The sequence below is a fragment of the Anticarsia gemmatalis genome, chromosome 20 (genome assembly GCF_050436995.1).
Source record: "Anticarsia gemmatalis isolate Benzon Research Colony breed Stoneville strain chromosome 20, ilAntGemm2 primary, whole genome shotgun sequence".
NCBI classification, from domain to species: domain Eukaryota; kingdom Metazoa; phylum Arthropoda; class Insecta; order Lepidoptera; family Erebidae; genus Anticarsia; species Anticarsia gemmatalis.
In genome coordinates, this window is record NC_134764.1 from 4,016,479 (window position 1) to 4,044,458 (window position 27,980).

Consider the following 27,980-nt stretch of genomic DNA (forward strand, 5'->3'; position numbering starts at 1 on the left):
ATGCAACCAATACTAACCATCTGAAACTATGAAATAGTACACAAGTAAAATGCAGAAGTAAATCCATCTAATATTTTTATTAAGTATTTATAGCAATATGACATACTTCCACAGATACATATAAAAATATTAAATGCCATTTTCCAAATTTTGGCAGGTAATGAATTGTGTGGGCATCAAATATTTACATTAATAGTCTCAAGATCAATGATGAGATGAAACAGTGATGCAAATAATGGAACATCAATCTTAATATTAATTTTATTTATTTATGTACATCAATGAGAAAACTTCAGTTACTATTTATATAAATATCTATAAAATACACCAAAACTATTGGTTGGTTACACTTTACATTGAGAACACAAAGCAACAGAATCCAAAATCGAACTAATAGCAAATTCATAAGGTGACACTGTCATTTGTTATTACTTTTTATAAAATTAAGCCTCAATTATTATATAACATCACTTTTGTCAGAATACTGCTCCATGTTAATAGTTCATATTTAGCTCGCACACCATTTAACTTATCAGTAATAACCACATAGTACAAGATAAATCTATTAAAATAAATCCAAAATTAAAATGTTATAAATTGTTATAAAAATTAAATCACACATACCAAGTATACCTCTTACGATGTACTGTCTTAACATCTTTTATTAAATTCAATCAAATAATTTACAACAACAATACAGTTGTTATAATAATAACAACAATAGTTAGTAGCTTATACTCTAATATTTAGTCTAACATTTGTCTATAATACTCCATTCAACATATAGAAAAAATCTTCATTGAAAACATCAGTCTAAGGCAGTGACAACAAAGTTTGATCATTGAAACAAATGATGACCATAATAATATATAATAAAAACATTGTGATTGATTAGGTCCCAAAATTATCATTTGATTGTTTAGATCTGAGTCTGTAGACAAATACAAAATGATTACGTATAAAATGAAAATGAGATTCGTAAAAAGATCACAACTAACTCAAAACTACTAGGCATGATAACACACCTATATACTGTTCATGCAGCTCATGGAAAATATAACGTAAAAAAACACTAAAAAGTAAAGTAAAAAAAGTCTTGAATACTGTACCAAATAAACTGGTTTTGAATTGAAATCTGACTTCTGCCCAATCATGTCTCAAATATCTACAATATTTTATAAAATGTAACTGAAAATACGGCGTGTATTGCATTGCTTTGCCATTACTCAAATCACAGTTAGTATAAATCTAAAAAGGCTTTACTTTAACGCAGTATGAAATATGAAAATAAAAAAATGGTAGAAAATGATCAAATATGACGACTGAGTATTTAGATAATACCAATTTGATAATTGTCACAGTATTTACGTTCGACATGTGTATTGTGAACACTGGTCACCTCGCGCACTGGTCCTAATACATCCTTAGCGTACAGTTTAACTCATCCACATCAAGTTACCCTGTGCTGTAACTTTCTGACCTAACATTAAATCTTAACGAAACAAAAGCGTATCAACTAATCTAAACAAGTACAACTTATGTCTTTATAATATAATAATAAACACAAACGCACGAGTGGCCCAATGGTGCGTGTACAGTTAGTTACGTAGCAAACATGTATAGTGCAACTCCTGCTCTTCACATATCTTCAAAGGAAATAATACTAAATATTTTATCTAAATCACGGTTAGTTCCGAAAACAGGGGAAAAGAAGACATCTATGTGTATACTATCCATCAACACTACTCGCAGTGTGCGAAATTTTCTTGTTAAATTACTTTGCATACAATAGAGCACGTCACAAGCTTCTCGCATTCGACATTGTACTTAAGATAATACGCAACAGTATTTATTCTATAAAATAGCTACATTTATATTCGAATAAAGTAAAGTGTCAGGCGGTCGAAGTAATGTCGATGGTAGTACAGAAAGTTAGAATGGACAGGTATCTAACTGTACAGGGTGCGGGCGTGCGGGCGAGCCCGCTAGGCAGAGAACACATCGTTCGCGCGCGCACGCAGTCACACGTCGAAGTCGGCGCCCGCCTTGCCGTTGGGCGGTGCTATGAACGGTTCGCTCCACATCCTTCTGAGATCTCCCTGTGGACAAATCATGCCAAGTTATAGTTTAGTGCACCCTTTTTCCATTGGCAAACAAGTTACAGAATAAAATGATTTGAAGTGTACTCACTTTAACATAGGCCATAGTGAGCAATGGTAGCAGCGTGAAGGGTACGAGGTACAGGAGGGCTGGTTGAGCTGCTTTAAACACTTCCGCCGACACTGTCGCCGTCAACAACCCCAGGAAGTAGCCGAGCAGCGAGCAGTGGAAGTATGTCAGCCGGGAACCCTGCACAAATGTACAACTGTAATATTCTTGTCTACGCTAAAAACATATGTTTTTTGATCTAACGTTCTTACAAGAGTTGCCGTGGGATCAATTCACTCCGAAGACAAACATTAGTGAAATCTACATATAGCTGTTTCTTAGTATCCATTGTTTGAAAAATGTTGTAGTCATGTTGTAAATATACTCACCATAGATCTAGGGCCGGGCACCTGTCCCATTTGACACACTAGAGTTGCCTTTTTGTAAGCATCGTAACGGAGCACGAAGCACAGCAGTAGTCCCGGCATTACGATGTCGCCCAGACCTACAACATAAATTATTCAAACATTACATAACATATAGTTACAATAGAACCATTGAAAGCTGATACTAAAATACCAATAGTTCAATAACCTCGACTTATCGTGAGCGGCTGTATGAAGTACCGCGAGAGGCACGTTATTATAAATATTCTCAATAGTCGCGAGGAGTTTGGTTGTCTTCTTTTCTGACCTTCGTGCAAAAAAGTAGGCATAAACTGTGTATTTTATACACTACCGCGTAATGTAACTGATGCTGATACAACCACAAACACGAACCTCCTTAGTGGCAATAGGTTATGAGTACGTACCGAGCATAGAGAAGTGTCCCTGGTGATGCATGGAGGGGAACACGAGTTTGGCGGGTAGTGAGAGCTTGGGCGCGTCCCGCATGGCTCCTCCGAGCTGCAACCGCCGAGCTACCACGTTCATCGGGTTTTCAGCCGGTCTAGAATAAAATTTAATATTGTTACTACCTAATATTCTGTTAATTTTTTAATCATTTTGTGAAATTATATTTACAACATATTTTAGCTGCTCTGTCGTAATACCTAATAATTTTCGCTTCGTTAACTTTATTAAATGCAAATATTCCACATCCGTTTCAAACAACAGGAATGTTTCAAACAGAAGGAATAGGATATCGCTTTTTATTTAAACGGATATTTCGTACTTTTTGGATGATTGCATGCGCAATCGCGAAGTTTCAGAATATAAAATTCATTATAGTGGCCAAGTGAGTCCACAATATAACTAACAGGTGCATAATACATCAATCAATCAATCAATTGGTGTTAATTTAAAGCAGTTCATTGGCTTTCATGCTCAAGACAGTCACTGAATCAATCATAAAAACTTTAAGAAGAGCTTTTAAGTCTGTGTCGCATTTTAACCTGAGATGTCTACTCAGCAGTCTCCTTCACTAGAACTGAGCTTGAGTGAAATAATATTGAGGTATGCACCTTGTGGCAACTTTGACCATGACGTTGGTAGTGAAGATGTAGGAAGAGAAAAACACCCAGAACACGTCGTAGAGCAGCAGGCCCGTGAGCAGCAGCGTGGACACCTTCAGCGACGGCAGCCGGATCAGAGCGATGAACGTCACGCACAGACCCATGCCCATCGCTGGAATTATAACATACGTGGTTATGACACTAATGAACTCCTACTATGATTAGAGTTTCAGGGTATTAGAGTTTATGGAAGTTTTGATATTTTCAAATCTTGTACGATATTGTAATATTTTCAACTATATTTGAAACTATTTTTAGGAAAAGTTTAGTCATTTTGAAATCGCGCAGTATTTTTGTTACCCCAAGTTTTGGGGCAAATCAAATCCTTGACTATGGGGAGTGAATAAATCGGTATATTTAGTGCATTACCGTCCATGAGCAGCCAGTGTCCGGTGAGCACCCAGACGGCCACGATGGCGGCGGCCAGCATGCCGGCGGCCAGCTCGGGCGCGGAGTAGCGGCCGCACACGGGCGCGCGCGCCGCCACGCCGGCCGAGCCCGCCACGTACTGGCACAGCGGCGTCAGCAGGAACGCCAGCGCCGCGCACGCTATTACTGCAACACCACACACAAAGACTCATATCGTATACCACCGCAGTGTCATCTACCTAACTCAATTATTCGGAAGAATATTAGTGAAAGACAGTGGCGTATCTACAGGGTGGCAAGTCGGCAAAATGCCACGGGCCCCCAACCGGAAGGGGCCCCGATCAGAGGAAAATCCCTACTCCCAATTTTTTATTTATCATACATTTAAGTTTTTTATATTGGAGTTAAGGGGCCCATCCAATGAATTTGCCACGGGCCTCGAACGGTATAGCACTGGTGAAAGGCCTTTGCCCAACAGTACGATGGTCAAACGGGGTACAGGAAATGAGTGACCGAATCCTGACAAGTCAGAGAATTCGGAACTTTATATAAATATTGTCATAGAACTCATATTTATGAATAAACGAAGTTTTCAAAATAACCATAAAATGTTTTCCTGTTAAGATGCCATTTCGGATCCGGTCAATCGGCACTGAACGAATTGATACGATATCGTTTACAACACTATCAATATACCGTGAAGCGGTTAATTTGAAACTGATAACAGACCACACAATTGTTTATTGCAGTAATAATTCAATAATCGAAATCGCTTAAAATAGGTTAAGCATTTTAAGATATCGTGGTTCAAATAAGCATTTATTTTACCCACTGAAAATATCAAGTTTATCAACCGAATCATACGACTATACAAAGTATTTTGTATCGTAGCAAGTAGCGCTATTTATCTACCTCAATCTATTGCCTAAGTATGTATCAATTAGGTAAGCCAGGATGAACCATTAACGCCCGGTTTCTGGGGTAGATTTAGCGGCGTTTATCTATTCAATAGCGTTTAAGAATAACAGTTTAAATAGTTAAACTACCGCTAAATGTACCTCAGAAACCGCAACTCTACTAAAGTAAGATATATTCAGAGAACTCACTGGCAGTACATATAGCGACGAGGGTCTGCATAGAGTCGAAGAAGAAGAACATGATAAGTAGAGCCACCGACGAGCCGAGAGGGAAACACAGCGCCTGCATCGTGTTCAACGTCTGGACGTCTGAAACAAACACATCACACGTACATTAAACAGTTGTTTAATAGTTCAGTAAACAGACGGGTAGCAAATTTATGATCAGAATATCTGTAGAAACAACTATAGTTCGTTTTTATATACTCGATAACTGTTACTGTAAAGTTGTTCAAAAGTTGACCATATAGCATCTTTTATACTGATATAGTATTCAAGAAGATTCAGGTGCCTATTTAAAAAAAAAAAACTAGACAGCTCCCGCATTAAGAATTGCTCTTGTGTCGCGGGGACTTTTACAAACATACAAACAACGGACACAAAGCACGACCAGACCCGAAACAATTATTTATGGACCGCACAAATAATTGCTCCGTGTGGGAATCGAACCCACGGCCTCCCGACGCAATGGCATTGGCGTGGCGACCTAAACCATTGCGCCACTGAGGCAGTCAATCTAAATCTAGTTTACTCTTAAACAATATTTAGAGTTTATGACAAATCATAACATTATACACATTATTTACTACGCTTAAGTATATTGTTAACTCGTACAGGTGTGTGAATATTCCTTAGAATACTTCCTTCACAATTCAAGATGTGAATGAACAATCATAATGAACTTTGTCGTATATCATCTTTCGTAATCGGATCAATAAAAACATGAAGTGTTCCAATTTCCAAGTAAAGTAGTAATCGTTATCGTTGTTATGAAACGTGCAAAGATTGAGCGACATATCGGCGCCAAGGTACATAAATATGTGTATCTAGGACTGCCCTATTAGGTGATCGTGCACACTGTCACATATTGTGTGTATCGTAAATATTGACTGACATGATTAACGCGTTACTTTTCCATATCACTTAAACCATAATATTATGAAAATACACTGTAGGTTGATAGACCACGTGTGTTTGAACAACATCTATACTAATATTATAAAGCTGAAGAGTTTATTTGTTTGTTTGAACGCGCTAATCTCAGGAACAAATGGTCCGATTTGAAAAATTATTTCAGTGTTAGATAGCCGATATCATCACGCTACGACTAATAGGAGCAGAGTACCAGTTAAAAATTTTACAGAAATGGGGAAAAAATTCTCTCTAATGTGACGCAAGCGAAGTTGCGCAGTTAAGCTAGTATTATTATAAAGGTAGGTGATGTAAAATCTATTTTCAACCGATGTGAATATAAATATCTAGATCTCTAGGATGTTCATTTCCTCCTACGTGTTCGAGTTACTTATCAATTTCTTTTTCTTCAGGAAATGTATTACAACAGCAATAAACCTAACTGACCTAATCTAACCTGTATAGTAAAGATAACATGTTCGAGTTTAATTAATATAGTTCATATCCATACTAATATTATAAATGCGAAAGTAACTCTGTCTGTCTGCTACTCAATCACGCTTAAACTACTGAACCAATTTGCATGAAATTTGGTATGGAGGTAGTTTGATAGCCGAGACATATATCATCACGCTACGACCAAAAGGAGCAGAGTACCAGTAATTAATGTTACAAAAACGGGGAAAAATTTCACCCATTCTCTCTTATTGGACGCAAGCGAAGTTGCGCGGGTCAGCTAGTAAACTATAAATCAAACATATAGTTTCTAAGCGATATAAAAAAACACGCGAACATTACAAATTCCTTCAACGGCATACAATATCAACACATTTATGTTGAGTATGTAGTCTGTATTCACTCATTGTGTCATCATAAAATTTACAATAGGAAGCGATGTTACGTTATGGGTACCGTCTGAATTCTTTATGAATATTGGATCATAAAACTCACGTTGTTCCCATTTCTTATGTTTATTGATGGCTATTGAACATATTTTTCTATCATCGATTATAATAAAAGGGATTTGACTTTTAGTAGCTATTGTTTGTTAAGTAATTTGAGATCAAATTAAAATTGATGAAGCATCTACCTATTTGTAGAGGTCAAATTAAAATTTATAGAGCATCTGCTTGTATAGCAGACATCGCTGCATAAAGACAATGGTAAACTTGATAAAGTAGAAATGGTTGTAATGGTTGAATGTAATTGTTATCAACTCACTATTATTAGAGGAGCTGGTGGTGGTGGTCGGTTTCCCGCCCAACAGTGACGCCTCTCTCTCCCTCTCGGCTCGCTCTCTCGCTTCACGTTCCATGTTCAGAGATCGGAAGCTCCCGTACACAATCAGTAGCATCGATATCAAACATGCTGATACCCTGCAATAACAATAACATTGCATTAAATAATGTCCTATTTACACAAATATGACTCTATTTTTTTAGCACACTAGAAAAATAAACTCATAAATTCAATGTTCACAGCAGTATTCAGGTGATATTATAAATTAATAGTAGTATATTAGTAAAAAGAGAGAAATCGGATAGAGCTACGAACTGTAAAGGAAGTAACATCGTGTCTTTAACCTTGGTCAAGTTGTTAGCTTTACACTAAACAGAAACTATGTCGAATCTTAAACCACTTTGACATTAAAAAAACAACTATACGATTTGTATAACATGGAGGTGATTTCAACAAACGTCACCGAGTAAAAAACAATTTGATAAAGATAAATGTACAGTCAAACAAACAGTTGTAAGGCAATGTACGGGAATCAAACCCGCAACGACACGGAAGTCATAGTGTTCCGCCACGCCATTTGGTTCGTCATTCATTGTGAAGTATAACGGTAGATCATGTTCGCAGATAGTATTTATATTATACATAAAATGTATTTTATCAGTAGCACAATAACGACATAGATGTAATTGCAGGCAACATCGATTTTTATTCAGTTTTATAAATATACGGTTCATATTATGTTTTTACTAGCTGACCCGCGCAACTTCGCTTGCGTCACAGAGAGAATAGGTCATCATTTTCCCCGTTTTGGTAACATTTTTTACTGTTACTCTGCTCCCATTGGTCGTAGCGTGATGATATATAGCCTATAGCCTTCCTGGATAAATGGTCTATCTAACACTGAAAGAATTTTTCGAATCGGACCAGTAGTTCCTGAGATTAGCGCGTTCAAACAAACAAACAAACTCTTCAGCTTTATAATATTAGTATAGATTGACTGTTATTACCGAGTTGTTGGACTTTTAAACTATGTATTTATAACGTACCTACGACTGTTTTGATGATTCGTATTTAAGCACTACTTTAACTTGATTTTCAGAGATTGGTATCCCTATTCTCCCCTGGATCTGCTAGTTCCAAGTGGATTTCGATTTTCTTTCCCAGATTGAATCGGTAAGATTACATGGACAGTTTTCTTTTAAAAAAAATAGCATCATATGTCTTGTTTAAAAGGTCAAACATAGGGAGGGAACTAAAAAAGAACATAATCACATATGACGTCATAGTATTATGATTATGGATAATAATATGTGTGTGTTCCAGTTTAATACCGATTGACATTCAAACGCAAGTTCAGCAATGTGTTCAAGTTTCTTCAGTCTTTATTTGCAAGCGACCTTTATATAAAAAATACATTTTTTAAGGTCGCAATGTCAATGCGGTTGTATAATTGATATTATCGACTAACAATTGGTACAGGTGTAGTCTATTGTATAATAGGCAAATTAGTTGTTATAGTATTATATATTTAAAGCCAGATGCCATCGAAGGGCATGTTTTAAATACATACAGCTGCCATTTAAATTTCAAGCAACACAGCTACTTGTGTAGAACTATTTTAATATTTCAGTTTATATCTGTCGTAGGGCGACTTGTAAATATGTATGGAACTTGGCCACTACAGCTATTAATAGTAGGTAATAAGAATAAAAATAAATAGTGCAATGACTGAATCAGTAACCTTAAGTAACAGCGTTATTCACACTCAATGCATCAATCAAAATGCTACTCAATAGAATTTTCGAAATAAAAGCTAAACGTAAACCTAACACGACGATAAAATTATAACCGCTATCGCTATAGTACAATCAACTTTGGTTAATCAAACTCCGACGGCATATTAAAGTACACAAATACAATAAAAACAACAATGAACAATGACAGACAATGTCTCGGAGAAACCACCAAGTGACCTATCGACCCGCGTCTAATTAAATGAAGCGCTTTCCATCGCGGGGCATCTCCCTAATGAAACGTTATACCAGGACCCTCTAATTAACAACATGCACTCTACATCACTCAGGATGTGAGGAGCTATATTTAGGATTCCCTAGTTTTGTATCAATTATCTCATATAACGTAACACTTATGTACGGATGTTGAAACCATTCGATCTCAAGTCATTTAGGTTACTGTACTTCCTTCGTGTGACATTTCTATATTGATCATTAAAAACAAGTTTTCGGTGAAATCTGGCATTTCCTTTCTCACGTGTTTGTCAGCACTTTAACCGTAATAAACAAAACAAGGGACTTTCTTTACATTACTTTATCATATTTTTTTTTATTTGTTGCTTCTTATACTTAACTATCACTGGTCGAATAAATAGTTTAGCAAGAAACATAAGTAATTAAAACACGAACAGATATCAGAATCTCTATGTTAACACGGCAGTCTGTAGCTGTCCGTTGACTGGCGTTAAAAAAAGTTAAACAATAAAGGTCTGCACAATAGGTTTTTACTTGAACGACTACGGTTCGCATAAAAGAAAACGTTACGCAACTGAGTTGTCATTGATCTTACATGCAGCGATACTTTCATTACAAATGCTTGTACAAAGAGTAATTGCAACAAATCCAGGGACTTCAAGTTAGCGACTGCACATCGCGTGGTGCTTCTACCGGCCGCGTAATATAGCACGCAACTAGGGCTGTCATAGGTTTGCCTTAGACTAAAAATACTGCTTAGAAAGTGACCGTGAACTGAGTTTATCTCAACACTTCCTAGAAAGTAATTAACCTTGAATGAAATATTATGTTACCCAGTTTGTTAGCTCAGAAAAACATAAGATGGCTAGAGACTAAATAGCGGAATAAAATGTAGCTGGTCTTAACTCAAGCGAAATGTAAACCAACTTATTATCTTTGTACACCGATCGTATGACACATTCCCATTAAGAAGCTATTATTGGAGCATTGCTTAAATACTGGCAATAAATATTAAGTCGCAACGCAATGCAAGTGAATTTGGTTTTCAAGTAGCGAATGTATTATTCATGTGGTTAGCAAAAGAGTAACCATCTCAATGCCACATTCACATCGCTAAGTTAACGAATTTAATACGTCAATTAAATAGTCAGGTAAGAATCAAACTCGAAATTTGTTACATACCTATAACACCAAAAATGTTTTTTTAAAATCTTACAGCCGTCTATGAGTACCTAAACTCAGGGGATAATGTGTTTGTATTATGGACACTTGTGTAAGATATAGCCGTCACCGATGGTAAAAGGAGAAATTAGGTGTAGTTAGTAAAATGAGGTATATATTACTTGGAGGAGTCCATGATTGAGTACGCCCACTTGTACTCCTGGTATTCCATGTTAGCTCCGACCTGTGCCATCTTCAGTACCACTCAGATCAAAGGATTGCAATGATATGGTGGTAGCACTTACGCTCTACGATCACGTCTGGGGCTCTATAACAATACAAATTATCATATAAACTTCATAACACAATAAAACTCGCACATAAAATACATGAAACCAAATATTGTATACAACATAACTGTTTTAATCTACTGAATAATTAACACGAATCATGATATATCACTAGCTCACATTATAACAGTTCATGACGGAATGGCATTTTTTGTACAATCGCATCGATTTTACATAACGATCTGTGTTGTATAAATTTGTAAGAAGTTTCTATATACAAAGAAGATAGGCTTGTCTAAATGGCAGCAGCAGTTATTAAAACTGCGACTCAAATTTTGATCTGTACAACAACAATATGCAATTTATCTCATAACAAGACAGAAGAACGTGATCTCCGTTTCTAAAATAATAACACGTTCGAACATTGTGGGACGATTGTCCTGCTACGAAAATATCATAAGTAATATTTATGACTATATATTATGTTATTCTACTTGAATTGGGTTTTGCGCAAAAGCAAAAAGACTATGAATTGACACTAGATTCAAACCTGATACCCTGCGCCTGCGCACATGGTTTACATTTACCGCTGCCGCACAAAGTCAGACTAAGAATAAATACACAAAATGAAAAGAGTTCAAGAAACTTCCCAAACAAAATGAATTTTGTGTTATCCTTAGAAACAAACTAATTTGTGACTTTATTTATTTAAAAAACGTGAATCTTATGAATAAATCGAACATTGTACAAAAAAAACTATGCAAATAATTATCTTATTTTGTATGTCTATTCCATAGTTCACGATGTATGAGGAAATCATATTCAATATAATATTTGCAAAGTCAAGGAAATGTTTTTATGCATATTTACATTTATGATTTGATGATCATAATAATTGACCACAATCTTTAGTTTACAGGCTAACATTTATTTTTGTAATACGGGACCCATATTCTGTTTTTATCTCTATGATTGCTACGATAAATATAAACAACATATTTTTTTCACATTGTCAAAATTGAGAAAATAAACAGCATGAAAAAAAAGGACGTAAAGGAAACGATTAGTTTTTCGCGGATTTTTTAATGGCATCTTTTTTTTATCACTATCACAAGTTTTTGTTTTAGGACCACCATAATGATATGACTATTTGCATCAAAGCTGTTCAGACTGAAACAGGTTAAAATTAAAACTAGGCAAAGTACACCATGGTGGGTACAAAACTGCAAGCTTATAAGCATACTGCACACAGTCCGAACTCTGAAGGAATGTAAATAGATGTGATTAAGGATTACCAAAGGGGCAATACCCCGCAATAACAGAGCAATAATGAGTGGACTAATGCACTAACTTTAAACCAAGTGCACACATCTGCAATACAGTTGTGTGGCTTGAAAGTTACAGGAGCATAACAAAGAATTGCAGACATTCTCTCAATTTAGTAAGGAAGACACATACTTTTTATCACTTTTACTGCCAATTTTTTATATGTAGACGCAATAACTGTAATGCAACTTCCATCTAACTGGATATACAGAACCAACAATGTTTTATCAAATTTATCAAATATTAATAATGATAATAGCTCTATCAAGTGAAAAAAAGTGAAATACCTGTATCAGGACATTATACTACTTTAACCAACAAATTTGCTGCTTAAGAATGAAACATGCAACAATCCAATTCTGACTATTTTCTTACTAGAAATATCATATTATTCAAATAACATCAAACTTCAACAGACAGTTTCAGTCCTCAATACTCATAATGATACTCATCAGAGAATAAACTTTCAGCAAATGAATAGATTAATAGTAAATAGTACTCTTATCAGATTGTTTTGTTTGCTAAAATTACATAAGGTGCTTCAAAGTAACTAGTAGCAAGTATAGCATTTTCCATTATCAAGAAGTAAATACAGAAGTTCCTAAAGAGATACTGGAGATGCAAAAGTATCATATTCTTATCGATTACTTAATTCATTACATAATAAATAACAATTTATATTTCATTGAACTTGACAATCTTAAGTTGTATAAAACAAATAAGTTCTGAATAAACAAATTTTTATTAAATAATATTTATTTAAGTTGCTATTGTGATGTTTATTATTCTTAATACTTTGTAGGCAAGTGTCATGTAACTATTTTTATTTAATTATATTTTACTAGTCAAACACAATATCAATAAATTTCCTTTTCAACTAGATTCAATGCCTAAATAAGTTAATTGCAACCTATACTGAGATAATTATAAAAAAAATAAGTTCATAACAAAATGTCATCATATCTATACTAATATTATAAAGCTGAAGAGTTTGTTTGTTTGTTTGATTGTTTGTTTGTTTGAACGCGCTAATCTCAGGAACTACTGGTCCGATTTGAAAAATTCCTTCAGTGTTAGATAGCCCATTTATCGAGGAAGGCTATAGGCTATATATCATCACGCTACGACCAATAGGAGCAGAGCAGCAGTAAAGAAAGTTACAAAAACGGGGAAAAATTTACCCATTCTCTCTTATGTGACGCAAGCGAAGTTGCGAGGGTCAGCTAGTTAATACTATAAATCCCCATAACAAAATTGATACATTAAATTAAAATTAAATACAATGGCATCAGTGACATCACTTGGTATTAATTACTAATTATATTCAAATAGCTAGCATATAAGACTATGATAATCTATAAAATTTTCTAAAATTCTCACTGAATTTATCCTTTTAATATGTTGAGAAAATAATATTTAAAATATTTGAGACATAAGTCAATGTAACTGGTTTTACAGAATTAAAAACACAAAAATACAGCCTTATATACATTCAATGTTTGTTTATGGTTAAAGGACATTAGCAGTTAAAACAGTTGTTGAGATATCAGTTGTTATTTATGTAACACAATCAGTCTAGAGCAAAGTTTACCATGACTCTTGAACTTCTATGTTTATGTTATACAACTTGATGTTAAAAATACATTCCAAACTGTCATTATGTGTTTACATCTTAGTAGACTGAGTGATGATTGAAAACTATTTGTTTAGTCTATGAAAGTTCTGTAATAAAATGATATAAGTAGTGATTAGTAGGCATTGTTTGTATTATACATATTTATTTTCTTAATTTATTACCTAAACAGCTGTTTTGTTTTAATATTTCTGAAAGTATTTTCTTGTTCAATACAAAGTATTAACAAGCACAGTAACAACACTTAAACTATTATACTCTGAGTCAAAAGAAACATTTGAATCTAGTAAAAAAAACCAGGTATCCAGTAAAAATACCTATATGGGTCAAGTTTCTGATAATAATCATAATATCACATTATTAACCAGGCAACAGTATTTTTTTAACAACTATAAAACTGCAATTTGTTGTTGTTGACCAAAGATCCTCCTCACTATCAACATATTTAGGTCACATACAATGATCTTGTATTCATAAATCAAACATAACACAAATAAAAATAAAGATTAGAAACAACAAACGGTAATTACTTGCTGATATTAAAACAGTTACTTTTTTGAACAGGGGAAATATAATAAAAGAAGCGAGTTCAGAAATAAGTAGAGCACGAAAATAATGTACACAATAAAGTGAAAGGGTACCGAAATGAAATGAGTCTCATTGTACAGTCAAGAATGAGCTATAAATTTAGATCAACCTCAGGTGATATAGGATACATTTATACAAACATACTGTTTGAATCATTATCATATAAATGATAATTAACGGGAAGCTCTCTAAATACAAATATCTACGAAAGCTTAAATAATTAGACACAAATACTACTTACCGATTGTGGAGGCTGCTCCAAAAAAAGGCACAGATGTCAGCCCCGTGATCCCATGCTTATTTAATAAACTTATACCTATCAACAGTTAGCTTACATTAGAAATTAATTGATTTTCACACAATTTATTTACGACAATACGACACCCCTACGCTCGATCGACAGCCATTCTGTCATAGACTACAGTAGAGGAGAGTGAAGAGAATGCAGAATTTAGTTGTTGTCTATACATGTACGCCATAAAAATGCTAGGTATTATAGAATAGAACTGTTTGTAGTAAAGTTAATTATTTAAAATCAGAACTTTCATAGCATAATTTTCTATTAAGTTTAATCAGAAAGCATTAACACGTGAAATATGGTACCTATCAATCGACAAGCAATGGTGCTCTATAATATCTTTATAACTTTAATATATTATCCAAATGCCTACCCAGCAGTAATTAAAATGTTAATTTAGGAGGTACATATGGTAGGTGACTAGAAACACCTGTGAACTTTCTGACAGACTATTTTGGAAAATGGAATGTAAGTGTGTGTATAGAATGTTGTCAAAATATAATGTCAATGAGTCAGATTGACAATGACATTTCAACATTTAACTTTATGGATAACCTCTGATAGTATCAGTCGGACAAAAATATAAATACTAAACTTTTTATTATTCTATTCGTTATCGTCAGTTAACCTACTCAGCTATGAAATTAACACTTATTCTGTTTCGACGCAACCGTTTGCCAAATGGGCATTTGTTTAGGGGAAAGGATAGGTTAGTAAGAAAAGTGGAACTCAAAGATCTTCGTAAGCTCAAAGAAGACTTTGCCATAGAAGAACAAAATATGTTTTATTTACGCTTCCCCTACCTTACAGAAGTGAGTACAGGATTATAATTAATAATTACAATTTAACACATTTAAATCTGTAGTTGTAATAGGTACCTGTGTTACAGTTGAATGGTAGATGTGCTTGTGATCGTGTGATTATATCGTAACGTAATTATTATTTATTAATGTTTTATTACTCTAAGAACTAATTGTATCATTTTTTACCTATCCAGGCTGAAAGTTCAGGACACGCTAAAGCACTTGGGAAACCAGAAATGAAGAAAGAGGAACTGTTAAACAAATCAAGAAGACTGTTCAAGCAAGATGTAACATTGTACGAACGGTTAGGGCATCTCCGTGTTAAAGAGTCTTGGGATTAATTTGTGTCTTGGTAGTTCACAAAAGTAGTAAATAAATTATTATGTTACTAGATACTAGGTATAATTATCCATAAATATGTTGTTATAGAATAAAAACCTTATTTCCACAAAATTTTTGGTTTTCTTCCAAACTCAATTTTCTGAATAAATATTTAATTAAGTTCTTGTAAACAATATTCTGCTCTAGTTGTGGAGTCAGCCACAAGAATGCCAAAGACCTATCACAATGCATGTTTCTTATATTATTATGGTACTTGTATGGTACAGAAGGTGATACAAGGAATAATGTCACCAGCTAATGCTTATGTAGGCTTGTTCTGACCAGCATAGCAAAGTAAAAGAAGTTAATCATAATTCTATTCCTCTAATTTGTATTACCCAATGTGATGATAATAACTGGCATTGTAACAATTGTTGCCTCCAATCAACATACACATACAGCAGCGAGCAGACTCATAGCAACACATACATGTATGTAGAATGTGTGTGAGTGTGAAGTGTTCCTGTGTACGAATCTATTCTTTATTATAAGAGAGAGATATATGAAGAAATGCAGATGATTTAGTATTACCTGCATTGGATAAACACAAGTGAATATATAAAGAAATGAAAAACAAAATTCATAAATAAATTTTATTCAAATATACATGTATATTAAAAGGCAACAATCATAGATCCCATCAATTTGTTTCCCACAGATACTAACATTTAGGTATTTAAATTGGAGTAAAACCATAACATGTGACTATATGAATAAATATACATTGTCATAAATGCATAGTACTAATATTATGCTGTGCTTTGCACATCGTAATAACATATGGTAAGTATTTATTTGTAAAGTAGGTACCTATATCATTTCATAAATAGAGTTGGGGCTTGTAGATTTATCTAACAGGCCTTTTAATAATACTTAGCAACTTTGAATAACTAACAGCCAGCCAAATCCATCATGTTACAAATGTCTTATCTGTACCATTAAGTAATAAATATATAATATTTGTGTTGTGGTATCATACTCTAGCGGCATAAGCAGATAATAAATTAAAAAACATAATATAATATATCTTAAATACTAGACTATAAACAATAATACGTAGTAAGTACTGAATAGCCCCACTAACATCAGATATGCATTTTACTTTTATAAAACATACACATAATAATATATGAAGCAAAGAAAATGCTTGAAAATATAAATCGCCTAAACACTATTTACTTTACATAATGTAATATCTAAAATTGTTAATCACATTACTTCAGAAAATATATTCTAAGGCCACAACAATATTATATCAACAATTGAAGACCTTAAGAGACAGCTATCACTGAGAGAACAATTGTAAATTAAAGAGAAAATATTGTGATATAATAAATGCAACCAAGGTTTTATTTACGCTTTCTTATTATGAACAATATTTTTTTGTGACAAACACTATCAAAATCACCTGAAAAAATAACACAGATTAAGTTTTCTTAGTGGTTTACATACATAATACTGGGCTGTTGTACGTGGTGTTTTAGCACACCGGCAATAAATGTGATTATAAACATTCATATTATTATGTAATATTCTTAACTTAATTAATCTTCGTCCATGCAAATGGATCATCTTTCAGGTCTCGTTTATGCAAAGTTTTGCCTTGATGAGTATATTCTGCGAACTGTGCCACAACTGGATCTCTCATACATGACGCTACTGCAATAACCTTGTCGCTCTCATCAAAGAAGAAAATAACGAATTTCAGAGCATCTACGTCTCCTTCTACCTGAGTACTTGCCGGTTTGCCGCAGCCTGCATAACGTATGGATTTGCCGAAAAGCATAGTCCAGAAGAATGGTACAGTCTTCACCGGCGTTTCTTTTTTCAATATATTCAAAGCAGCCACGCGACCGTGGTATTGAGCCAGTCCTATATGCCCTATGCTCATGGGTTTATTATTCATGGCGAATACTGGAGCACAAGCGATATCGCCGCCAGCGTACACATGTTTTACATTTGTTTCCAGTTTATCATCCACCGAAACCGCACCGTTTGGTTCCAGTTGAATTCCGGTATCTTTCAAGAAGTTGGTGTTGAATGTGGCTCCCACGCCCAATATCAGTATATCGGCAGGAAGTGTGGTCCCGTTCTCTAGCTCCACCGATTGGATCGCACCATTATCACCGTTGCATTTGGTTATTGTGGTTTTAAACTGGAACTTTACTCCTTTATCTTCAAAAAGTTTTTGTAAACTTTGACCTATTTGATTGCCAAATATTAAACCTAGTGGTGCAGTATCCTTTCCGACGACTGTCATAGATTTTGCTTTATCGTTACAGGAGGATGCAATTTCCAATCCAATGAAGCTTAGGCCGAGGACAACGACATTCTTGTCCTTATTTGATCCTAATGAGTTCAGAATGTTAACAGAATCATCAAAGTTTCTCACTGTAAATATATTTTTGAGGTTTATTCCCGGAATATCGGGTACTCGAGGGCTGGATCCAGTCGCAACGTAAAGTGCACTGTAACGAAGTTTGTTTCCATCACTCAACGTAACAATTTTCTCATTCGTGTCAACTTTTGAGGCTTCAACGCCTTTTAGTACTTCAATGTTGGAATCTTGATAGTACTGCTGCGTCCTGGCTTGAAGTTTTTCAATGTCGGTAACGGTGCCAATTTTTGATACTTTAATTCTATCATAAGGCAGATAGTTTTCTTTGGCCACCAGAGTAATACGTCCTTTGAATCCTTCACTGCGCAGTGTTTCGGCGCATGTGGCACCAGACGGCCCTCCACCCACGATGACTACGACAGAACCATCACAAGCGCCTGCTATGTTTACATCCTTGATGCGCTTATTTGATTTTAGATCGCTGATCTTTGCTCTTACCTGGAATGCAAGAAAAAAAAGGTTTAAGTATGTAAATTCTTAAAAACCAAGAAGTAGGGTAGGTGCGATAGACGGAAACCCCGATCATCATATAAAAAGCGCATCTCGAGAGAGGTGAATTTCTAGTTACGGCCAAAACTAATATCGAATGGAAATCGAGGATTGCCTACATAGAGTAGATACTCACAGACACTAAAGTACCTACCTAATTGAATAAAACCAGAATACAGCTTTATGAAATTGCTTTTTTCATATTTATTACAGTTGCTGTTCAGTCTATAAAACTAAACGACAGTTTCGCGTTTAATATTGAGTCATTGTCGCTGTCGGCGATACATAAGTAATACTCGCGGCAGCTGTGGCTATCGGCATTAAACTATTTCATTGAGGTGGTCAAGGTGAATCAAGGTCAGCTACTTCTTAGATCAAGTCAAGATCACAAGTTGATCGCATGCCTTTAACAAACTTAGGCGTAGGCGCAAAACGTAACTCATTTTAAAATTTTAAAATCTTAGTAACAGATAGGAACCTAATTAACATTTAATTAAAACAATTTGATAAGGTATAGAGGCCGAAATCGATGGTGGTACTTGTGGTATGTAGATAATTACCTATGTAAGTATACAAAAATTGCTCACCACAGACATACATAACGTACATCATATCAACATAAGAAATCCCACGGCACGTTTACGAGTATTTCGAATAGAGGTTGCAATAGGAACATCGTTAGTAGCTTATAAGTAGAACCTGCTTATTGTCCAATAAATTGACTGGAGGAGTGCGGGTGGCGAAAGTAAATAAACAAAATGTTGTTTATAGAACTATGACACGGTAATATTATCCGTGACTATGACTTGTGCAGCGGAAAGTTGCATGTTTTTTGCTACACTCGGATACATCGTATCTTACATCGATACACAGTATTTAGGGATTTGTCCAGGCAAATAGATTGGCAAATTACTTACTTGAATAACTAAACTACGCCGAAATACCAAAACTGCTTATTGATGTTAAGTACTTAATCTATACTAATATTATAAAATTGTAGAGTTTGTTTGCTTGAACGCGCTAATCTCAGGACGTGCTGGTACGAATTGAAAAAATATTTTATTATTGGATAGCCTGTTTACTGAGGAAGGCTATACTTATTATAACATTACGCTTCAAACATTAGGCGCGGAGTAGCAACGAAAACTGTTTCAAAGCGGGGATAATAATTATGACCCATTCTCGCTTATGTGACGCAAGCGAAGTTGCGGCTGGTCAGCTAGTTTATGATAATCATCTCATCCAGGAGCGATCAATAGGTAAGTATCTATTATTATCTAATCTATGGCACTAGAGAAAATTCAATTATTTATTCTATTTTATAGAGACAGACACTTACATAGATAATCGTTAATAACGAGTTCTATAGTGAGTGATATCGACTATTTCATTCATAGTAAAGTTTTAAAGTAGTTATGTTAGAAAGAACCATGAATTTAATGCAAAATAGATTTAAGTAAGTGTAAGTGTGGGTAATTAATAAGGTAATTAAGTTAAATAATTTAGTCGAGATAAAATAGTTTCAGTGTAGAGCTCACGTGAAAGGCGCAGTTTTGAATCTACATTTAAGTAAGTGAAATCGGGCTAAACTTAACTTACATAAGATTAACATTAACATCTGATTTTAAAATACGCAAGTCGATATATAATTAAAAACCGATGTCTTTAAAAAATCTTATTTAACTACCTAGGTAAGTATTTAGTATCTAGGTAGGAAAGTACAGATTGCATTGATTGTTAAGAATAGTTTGTTTACATTACCTTGTTCTTTTGAATAAACTAAGTATAGGCTATGCGTTCCAAACATTCATAAGCTGATAAAAATACCTCGCTTGCGCTAACCTTAGGAAAATAAATGAGGTAATCGTATTACTCACACGTCGTGTTGTTACTCAGTCACACAATCAAGTTTGTATTTTTGCAGGTTCTCTGATGACTGTACCTGAACCTAATTACTGGTATATTATATTATACACACATTATGCATTTCTAAAAATAAATTCACTAACAATTTCCTGTGCTCACATTTAATCAACTTTCATCGTTAAAGGTTTGCATATTACTCCGTCGCCCGGTGATTATTACAGCACTAGAATAAATACAAAGGATTAAGTAGGAATATCTATAAGTTGGTATATTACATAATGACACATAAGACGCAAAAAGCTTGAGTCATGCACACTAATTTTGTAATAAAATACGAACCAAGGTTGTTATTACGAGGGTTGATCCAAAAGTAATGATAACCGAGGTGATACACGATGATTACAGTGAAAAAAATGATTTCATTTTTTACATAGTCTCATAACAAGTGAATAAAACCAATTGATCTCTTTTTTAATCCCAATTTTCCCATAGAAATACCTTATCTTGCAAAACTCTCCCAAAATGCCCTAAAATCACTAGTCACTTCGCGATTGTCGCCAAATTTTTTGCCTATGAAGTGTTTTTTTAAAAATTGCAATTGATAAGATTACCTAAGAGATGGATCTAGCAAATAGGATGGGTATTCGAGCAATCCGAAAGCCCTTTCTTGAATGGCAGCCACCGCAACTGCGACCTTGTGAGCCAGAGCTGGTCTTGGTGAAACAGCATTCCAGCTCACACTTTCCTTTGTTTTTTTTTCATGATAGCTTACTGTAATCTTCGTATTTGGTATTTTTAATAAAAGCCTATTATAATAGCTCTCTTTTTCAATTATTTTACTGAAGTGATTCTTTCAGTGTTTTGAAAAAAACACGTGGGAATCAAACATCGACCTTGAAACCTTGAATTTCTCCTTTGTTGGTGAGAAGGCTCTTTTCGAAGTCATGGATAGTTGTTTGGTTTTGGGATCAAAATGGTGGGTTTTTGACTAGTCTATTGTCAAATAACGTGATAAAAAAAGTCCTTGATCTGTTTGGAACTTTCCAAGATCCACCCTCGAAATGTCGACACGTTTTCGCTTTCGTTCGCCTTTTAACATTTTCGGTTCCTGAGGCGCGGAAACGTTTTTCATGAGGAACTTGTTAGAGAAGACCCTTAAAATGCTACCATATGAGATGCCTATAATCTTAGCTACATATTTGATGGTCATTCCTTGATCTGCTAACACAATATCTCGAACTTTTTTGACGTTATCTTCAGTAAAGTCGGTGGAAGGCGTTTTTTTGCGATGTTCATCTTCAATTGAAGTTCTTCTAATCTAGAACTCTTTTCTGCAACGTGTAACTATGGGAAAAAGAAAAACAAGGTCTCCCGATGACAGCAACAAGTCGCAATGTACTCCTTTAGTGGATTTTTTTTTCAGTGGAGGGCATTGACTGATTGCTCTAATGACGTTTTTTTACATTTTGATGTTTTCTCTGCGACAGCTCCTATTCAAGTGAATGTATTTACCAAATTACTTGGTCTATTGATATGATTTTTTTACCCCGAGGTAGTGGATCTATAAGGAAGCCAAAAAAATGTTTTTTGTATATTTGCGACGACTACAAGTAGCCGATTATCATTACTTTTGGATCGACCCTCGTAGTTACAGCCTTTTAGTTCCGACAGTTCTAATGTTATCGACATACTCAACGAATTATACGGGTATAGATCTTATCACTTAACATGCGGAAACACATGACATTGCATATTTCGTTGTATGAAAAGCTCGTAGACATTCTAGTATGCTTCGCCTTTTCTCCCTCATTTATGAGGTCGACGTGGAACGGACTCTGAATATGAATGGCTTTTCTTGCACGATGTCGCTGCGGTTTGATTTGCGTAAGATCCGGAATCCGATTGCTTGGACCAACGCTCATTGGCGGTCGTCCAAGTCGAATGCTTAATAACAAAATAAAATCAACAGTTGTCAGAATTCCAAATGTTTGCACCGCACAGTGAAGGATTTTTACAGATTTACCTACGAGTCCAACCAATTCAGAGATGCAACAGTTACTCTGCCTGATTATTATTTGTCTGAAATTCACTATAAATAATACTTTCCCAGGGAAGAACATAACCACTTTTCACTTTTACAAGGGTAGCCAGAACAGGTCTGGGTATAATAAATCCACCATTTTACCTTAATTTTTTCCTTAAAGCCACCTATATTTTGAAACATAAGTAAGGCGTCGCTGACGTTAATTCGTAAAAAACAGCCGAAGTGTACTTTGCACGATATCCTTGACCAACATAACAACATAATTTTGCTTTTTTCCAGCCTTATCGTACCAAGAATAATGATCTTGATTGTACAAAATGCACGCACATTGTCAATAGTAACTTAGTGTTAAAAATGCATTATCCTAATTAATTTTATTGCGTTTACAAAGAGCCTAGAGAAGGTATGCAATATGGGCATCCATTTTCCTCTTTGTGAATGGAGAACTGTTTTATTATACTTAAGCAATAATAAAATTCAAGACATTCATGCAAAGATATGCACATTATAGTAACAATACCTTGGTATGCGGGTAGTTGTTTAAAGAGGTCTAACGTGCCGCCAGACCATTAAAGTCTGTCAATAGATAAAATACGAGACTCTGAAATACGTTATCTTTTATTAGAGTCATTACTACGAAGATATAATATCCGATAAGTAATCAAATCAACGATAATAGTCCCCAAATAATTGTGATAACGTTTTTTGTGAATCATGGGTAGATCAACATTCATTACTCATTCAGAGAATTTCATACACTTAAAGAATTTCTTTAAATAAAAAGTTATTGGCAAGAGTTTTATTAAGTCCACGTCCTACTTATCAACTTCACGCTTCTGATATCTTGTTTATTTACTAAATAATCACGTGATGATACTTAACGATTACCTATATTTACACTATCTATATGAAATGATGCTACCCACTTATCAATCAATCTGAAAGCCTGTTCTTTTGAAGTGAGGGTTAAACATTACATTGAAGGATTCCATAAACGGATAACACTAGGCAGGTACAGCGACCAGTAGGTTGTAGTGACTTAAAAGGGCCTAAACTTTATAAAGTTTCAATGACATAGTATTACGTAGTTATTATGTTATAATTACAGGTCCGATAGATGTCTATCTTTGAAGATATTTTATATCGATATCTGCCAAATTGTTATGCCTATCTGCAAAGATAGACATCAATAGTGCGCAAGTCAACCGCATAACAGGGTTCATAGAACTGAGAAGATCTATTGCAATGTAGGCTCTAGCTGCAATCCAAGGAGACACCGGCAAGTACACTAAAAAGTGCAGATATAGTCGAATGCAATCAAGTCTGGAAAATTATTTGTTTGAAATCTTATAACTGCTGGCAAATAAAGAAAATTGTAATGCTTTAAATTTTCATCGCGTTTAAAACTAGCTTGCATTAATTACATTATTAAGGTTAAATCTCTCCACAAAAACTAACTAAAAAGTGGGGGCCGGTGCGGATGCCTAAGATGACTAAGTACATAATATATTTTGCTAAATCATCCTATGTAATCTTGACGTGTGTAACATTAATATTAAGTTTGTTTCAGAACGACAAACTCTAAAAAACTGGGTTTGTCATTCTGACTACTGATATAAGTTCAACAGTAATCAATCATTATAAACGCCAAAATAGGAAAATATTGCCGTGAAAATTATATGATATTTAAAATTCTCTCAAAGCAGTAAAACACTTGTATTTTTATGTATGTAACTATGATATCGCACTGAAAATTGAGGAAAATAATGAGAAGTGGGTATTTCCAAAGAATCATCACACCTTATCCATTACATATAACACTATCTATTTAATAATTTACTAATTTGATTGCCATCACCTTAATTACACCGCCGGTCTACACCACTTTTGCGCACGGATTATATGTTCATACGGTTTTTTTAATATAACAACAATCTGAATCAGAACAAAAAGTAGTTCCAAATTTGCTTTTTTAAGTTAAAAATTGAAAAAATATATTGTTAAGCTTAGTGGGACTATTACAGCACCTTCTGCCCCCTGCCCATCGAACGAGGTATCCTTCTGTTTTCAATGGGAGCACCAAAATGCTCAATAATACACGGGCTCTATATCTAAGTATTTATGTTTCGGTCCGTATTATTATTATTTACTAAATAAAATGTAAAACGTCGTTTATTAGAGTAAAATACGATCACGACCTTCATTTAGCGGGCGTTGCAACCTCCGCTCGACTTATTACGACCGCCTTTATGGCCCTATTCCTCAATGATAAGCTGAATGTTCATTCCAGCGTTTAATACTCTCTCAAGATACGCTTTGTATTCAACAGGTGGCTGATGTCGACACGGAATTTTGGTACGATTTAGAAATTCCCACGCATGTAAAGGTAAATTCGACTGATACATATTAGACAAAATAATATTATGGTTATAGAGGTGAGTTACTCAATTAAATTGACTTGTTGACGCACTCACGTATGTGTCATACAATAGGAATATAATTAAAAGTGTTTTTAGATCACGCAATAACTGGGTCGACATACATACATACATAGTTTTCCCATAAGGGTAGGCAGTGACCAAAATACGCCACTTGGTACGATTCTTACAAACTTCCCTTGCGTCTCCATTAGGGAATGCAATCCCGACTCGAGATCGTCAACTCGAGATCCCTCGCGATCAGAAATATCAATCCCGCGGGATCCCGAGATTTTCGGGATCCCGTCTAGTTAGTAAAAATAATACAATTCGAACGGCTTGTTTAATGTAATATGTGTGTGATAGTGTGGTGAATGCAATAAATTATTATTTGAAAGAAAATAAAAGCCTTTATTTTTCAATATTACTAACAACGTAACATAATTAACAGGTGTAATAACATGAACATAATCAAAAAAGTAGGTGTAGCTCCAGGAGATCAAAATAAAAAGTAATCACATGGCATTTTGAAAGTAGCCTCTCAAAATACAAAGTGTATCAATAGTACGAGCTTCTAATCGGCATCTTAAGTCTATTGCAATGTACCCAGCTGCTGAAAATGCCCTCTCCGACAATCCCGAACGGGATCTCGCCATATTATGCTTCGGGATTGATCCCGAAAAAATACACGGGATCTCGCGAGATCGGGATCCCGCGAGATCGGGATTGCATTCACTAGTCTCCATACACCTCGTCATACGGGAACGACATCATTTTTAAATTAGTCAACGACTCGTCATAAATCTATGTTGACTAAGCGAGTTGGCTTAGTAAGTGCGAAAACATAAATCTTATAAAACACCGTATGAAGAAAATCCCAACTGGATTAAGCCCTGTGCATAATGTGCCATGGGCATAATCTATATCATTACTTATCGCAGTGTGATGTGACACTTCCCGCTACTAGGGTCCCGACTCGCCAAATAGGTAGTTCGGTACTTACATAATATTTAAGTTTCTGCATTCTAAATGCTCATAAAATAGATATTAGAATAAATTAATAAATTATTAATTTACCTTAACTTCGCCTTTTTCTGAGACAGTGACTTGATAACAAGGCAGTGAATCGAATCCAGGAAAGTCTTCTATATCACCAGTTTTGATGTTAAAGCAAGCTCCATGCCACGGACAACGGACTCTGCCGTCGCCCAGTGCACCAGTAGCTAGCGGGGCTCCATAATGCGTGCACTTGGTACCAATCGCGCTGATTTCGCCTTTTTGTTTCACAACCAAAACTCTGCCATCCTCCCCAATGTCAAATACTTTCATTTCATTCTCCTTAAGCTCATTTTCATTACACACCACTGACTCTACATAGTTGTTTGTGGACTCCATGCGAGATATAGTACCACCTGTTAGAGACAATAAATATTTTAAAGAATTATTAACATAAACTATGATTTGTTATTAATTTATTGACCAAATGGATATATTTACACATTTTTTCCAGTATTATACCCATGTTGATATCTTCGAATATTCAAGCAAAATAAAATTACGAAATTATTTCTGTCACTGTAACCAATGATAATCATAAATTCATGTTACTGAGCAAAGAGTTATACAACAACTAACAAGAAGGCCATATCTATACAGCCATAAATACTTTTTGTTGAAGAGGTAGATACTTATACTAATCAAAATACTTTGTTGCTGATTATAATCACAATATTATTAAGATTACCGGTATCAATAATAAGTGTTTTAAGTAATAAATGTGAACATACAATTGGGTGGCATTCTTTACTACTATTGTACAAATGTCCGGATATCTACAAGATTAAGTCTTACTGTGTGAATTTGGTAATAAACTGGTTTGTGTTTTGACTAATAGGGCATTTATGTGTCTCAGCTGTTCAAATTATTCAAATCTGTACCAATTTCACAGTCCTTATTCTGAGGAAAGCTATTAAAATATGTTATAATTAAAAAAATATTTTGTATATTATTAGAACTAAAAAAGCAGTAAATTCCGAACATTAAGTAAAATAAATACATTTTTTATAAAGGAATTGTATAAATTATACTTTATTTTGTAGTATTTATATTCTTTACACTATTCATAATAATAAAACATACCAACTGATGTTTATTAATTATGTAAATCAATTATTGGCATATAAATACTGTTAATTAAAGTATTTTTTAGATGCTTAATAATGAAAAAATCCTCTGTTATCTATTAAACTGCAAAATATAATAATAATAATCTTAAATATTTTTAAACCGAAATTTATTTTTTAAGCACAACTAAAGCAAGTTTTCAGAGCAGGTTTGTTATTAAAACCTTTTTTTATATCCGTTATAATACTACGTACGGTAATGATAGGTTTTAGACTAAAATACTTACGGTTTTCACCATTGCCGCCGCACTGTCCACTGTTAGGTGTATACGATCTTGAATTCGAACTACCCATTTTGCTGGACAGCCAAGTTCCTTCAACAATAATACAAATTCAATTCTTGATTTCCTTGAACAAATAATGCAATATTATTATGTTTTATCTAGTTGACATAAACGTTATCTATCACTAAATTGTATGTAACCATAAGCATCTATTGCTATCTGTTACAAAAAACCAAGCAAATAAATGGTTTATTAAAATTGCCTACATATTTTAAAACTCTGTGAAAGGATTTACCTTGAACAAAACGACTAGCAACCTTGCTGACCAACACACTGCTTTTGCGAAGAAATATTACCATTGTTTTTTTACGGGTGGAATTCAATTCACAATGACACTAATGACATAACAATGTTTACAGCGCTATAAAATACCAGCTGACTTCAGTGCTTATAAGTATTGATTAGTAGAGTATCTACCCATCGATTATAAACAAATAAGCTTTATATTTAACTAGCTGACCCGCGCAACTTCGCTTGCGTCACATAAGAGAGAATGAGTTAGAATTTTCCACGT

The 27,980-nt window shown here is 34.5% G+C and overlaps 3 protein-coding genes across 5 annotated transcripts; 1 reads left to right on the forward strand and 2 right to left on the reverse strand.

Annotated features, from left to right (window-relative positions):
- Positions 1-58: 58 nt before the first annotated feature.
- On the reverse strand, positions 59-14,724 carry SppL (signal peptide peptidase-like protein). The gene is made up of 10 exons (XM_076127482.1): positions 14,545-14,724; positions 10,649-10,794; positions 7,300-7,454; positions 5,137-5,256; positions 4,031-4,216; positions 3,611-3,773; positions 2,960-3,096; positions 2,538-2,653; positions 2,191-2,349; positions 59-2,099 (listed from the first exon to the last, which is right to left on the reverse strand). Exons 2-10 carry the CDS (start codon positions 10,717-10,719, stop codon positions 2,022-2,024), a joined length of 1,185 nt encoding a protein of 394 aa, XP_075983597.1. The 5' UTR covers positions 10,720-10,794; positions 14,545-14,724; the 3' UTR covers positions 59-2,021.
- A 400-nt stretch (positions 14,725-15,124) lies between these two features.
- On the forward strand, positions 15,125-15,857 carry LOC142981581 (uncharacterized). Its single transcript, XM_076127589.1, has 2 exons — positions 15,125-15,413; positions 15,599-15,857. Exons 1-2 carry the CDS (start codon positions 15,240-15,242, stop codon positions 15,743-15,745), a joined length of 321 nt encoding a protein of 106 aa, XP_075983704.1. The 5' UTR covers positions 15,125-15,239; the 3' UTR covers positions 15,746-15,857.
- Positions 15,858-16,364: 507 nt separating this feature from the next.
- On the reverse strand, positions 16,365-27,809 carry LOC142981705 (apoptosis-inducing factor 3). Of its 3 annotated transcripts, none has more exons than XM_076127781.1 (4): positions 27,702-27,809; positions 27,410-27,530; positions 26,077-26,411; positions 16,365-18,621 (listed from the first exon to the last, which is right to left on the reverse strand). In XM_076127781.1, the coding sequence occupies exons 2-4, from the start codon at positions 27,474-27,476 to the stop codon at positions 17,326-17,328; spliced, it is 1,698 nt and encodes a 565-aa protein (XP_075983896.1). In that variant the 5' UTR covers positions 27,477-27,530; positions 27,702-27,809; the 3' UTR covers positions 16,365-17,325. The 3 variants fall into 3 exon arrangements, with proteins under 3 accessions (XP_075983896.1, XP_075983895.1, XP_075983897.1); XM_076127780.1 differs by having other exon boundaries at positions 27,410-27,496; positions 27,702-27,801; XM_076127782.1 differs by lacking the exons at positions 27,410-27,530; positions 27,702-27,809 and adding an exon at positions 26,497-26,634.
- Between the last annotated feature and the right edge of the window lie 171 nt (positions 27,810-27,980).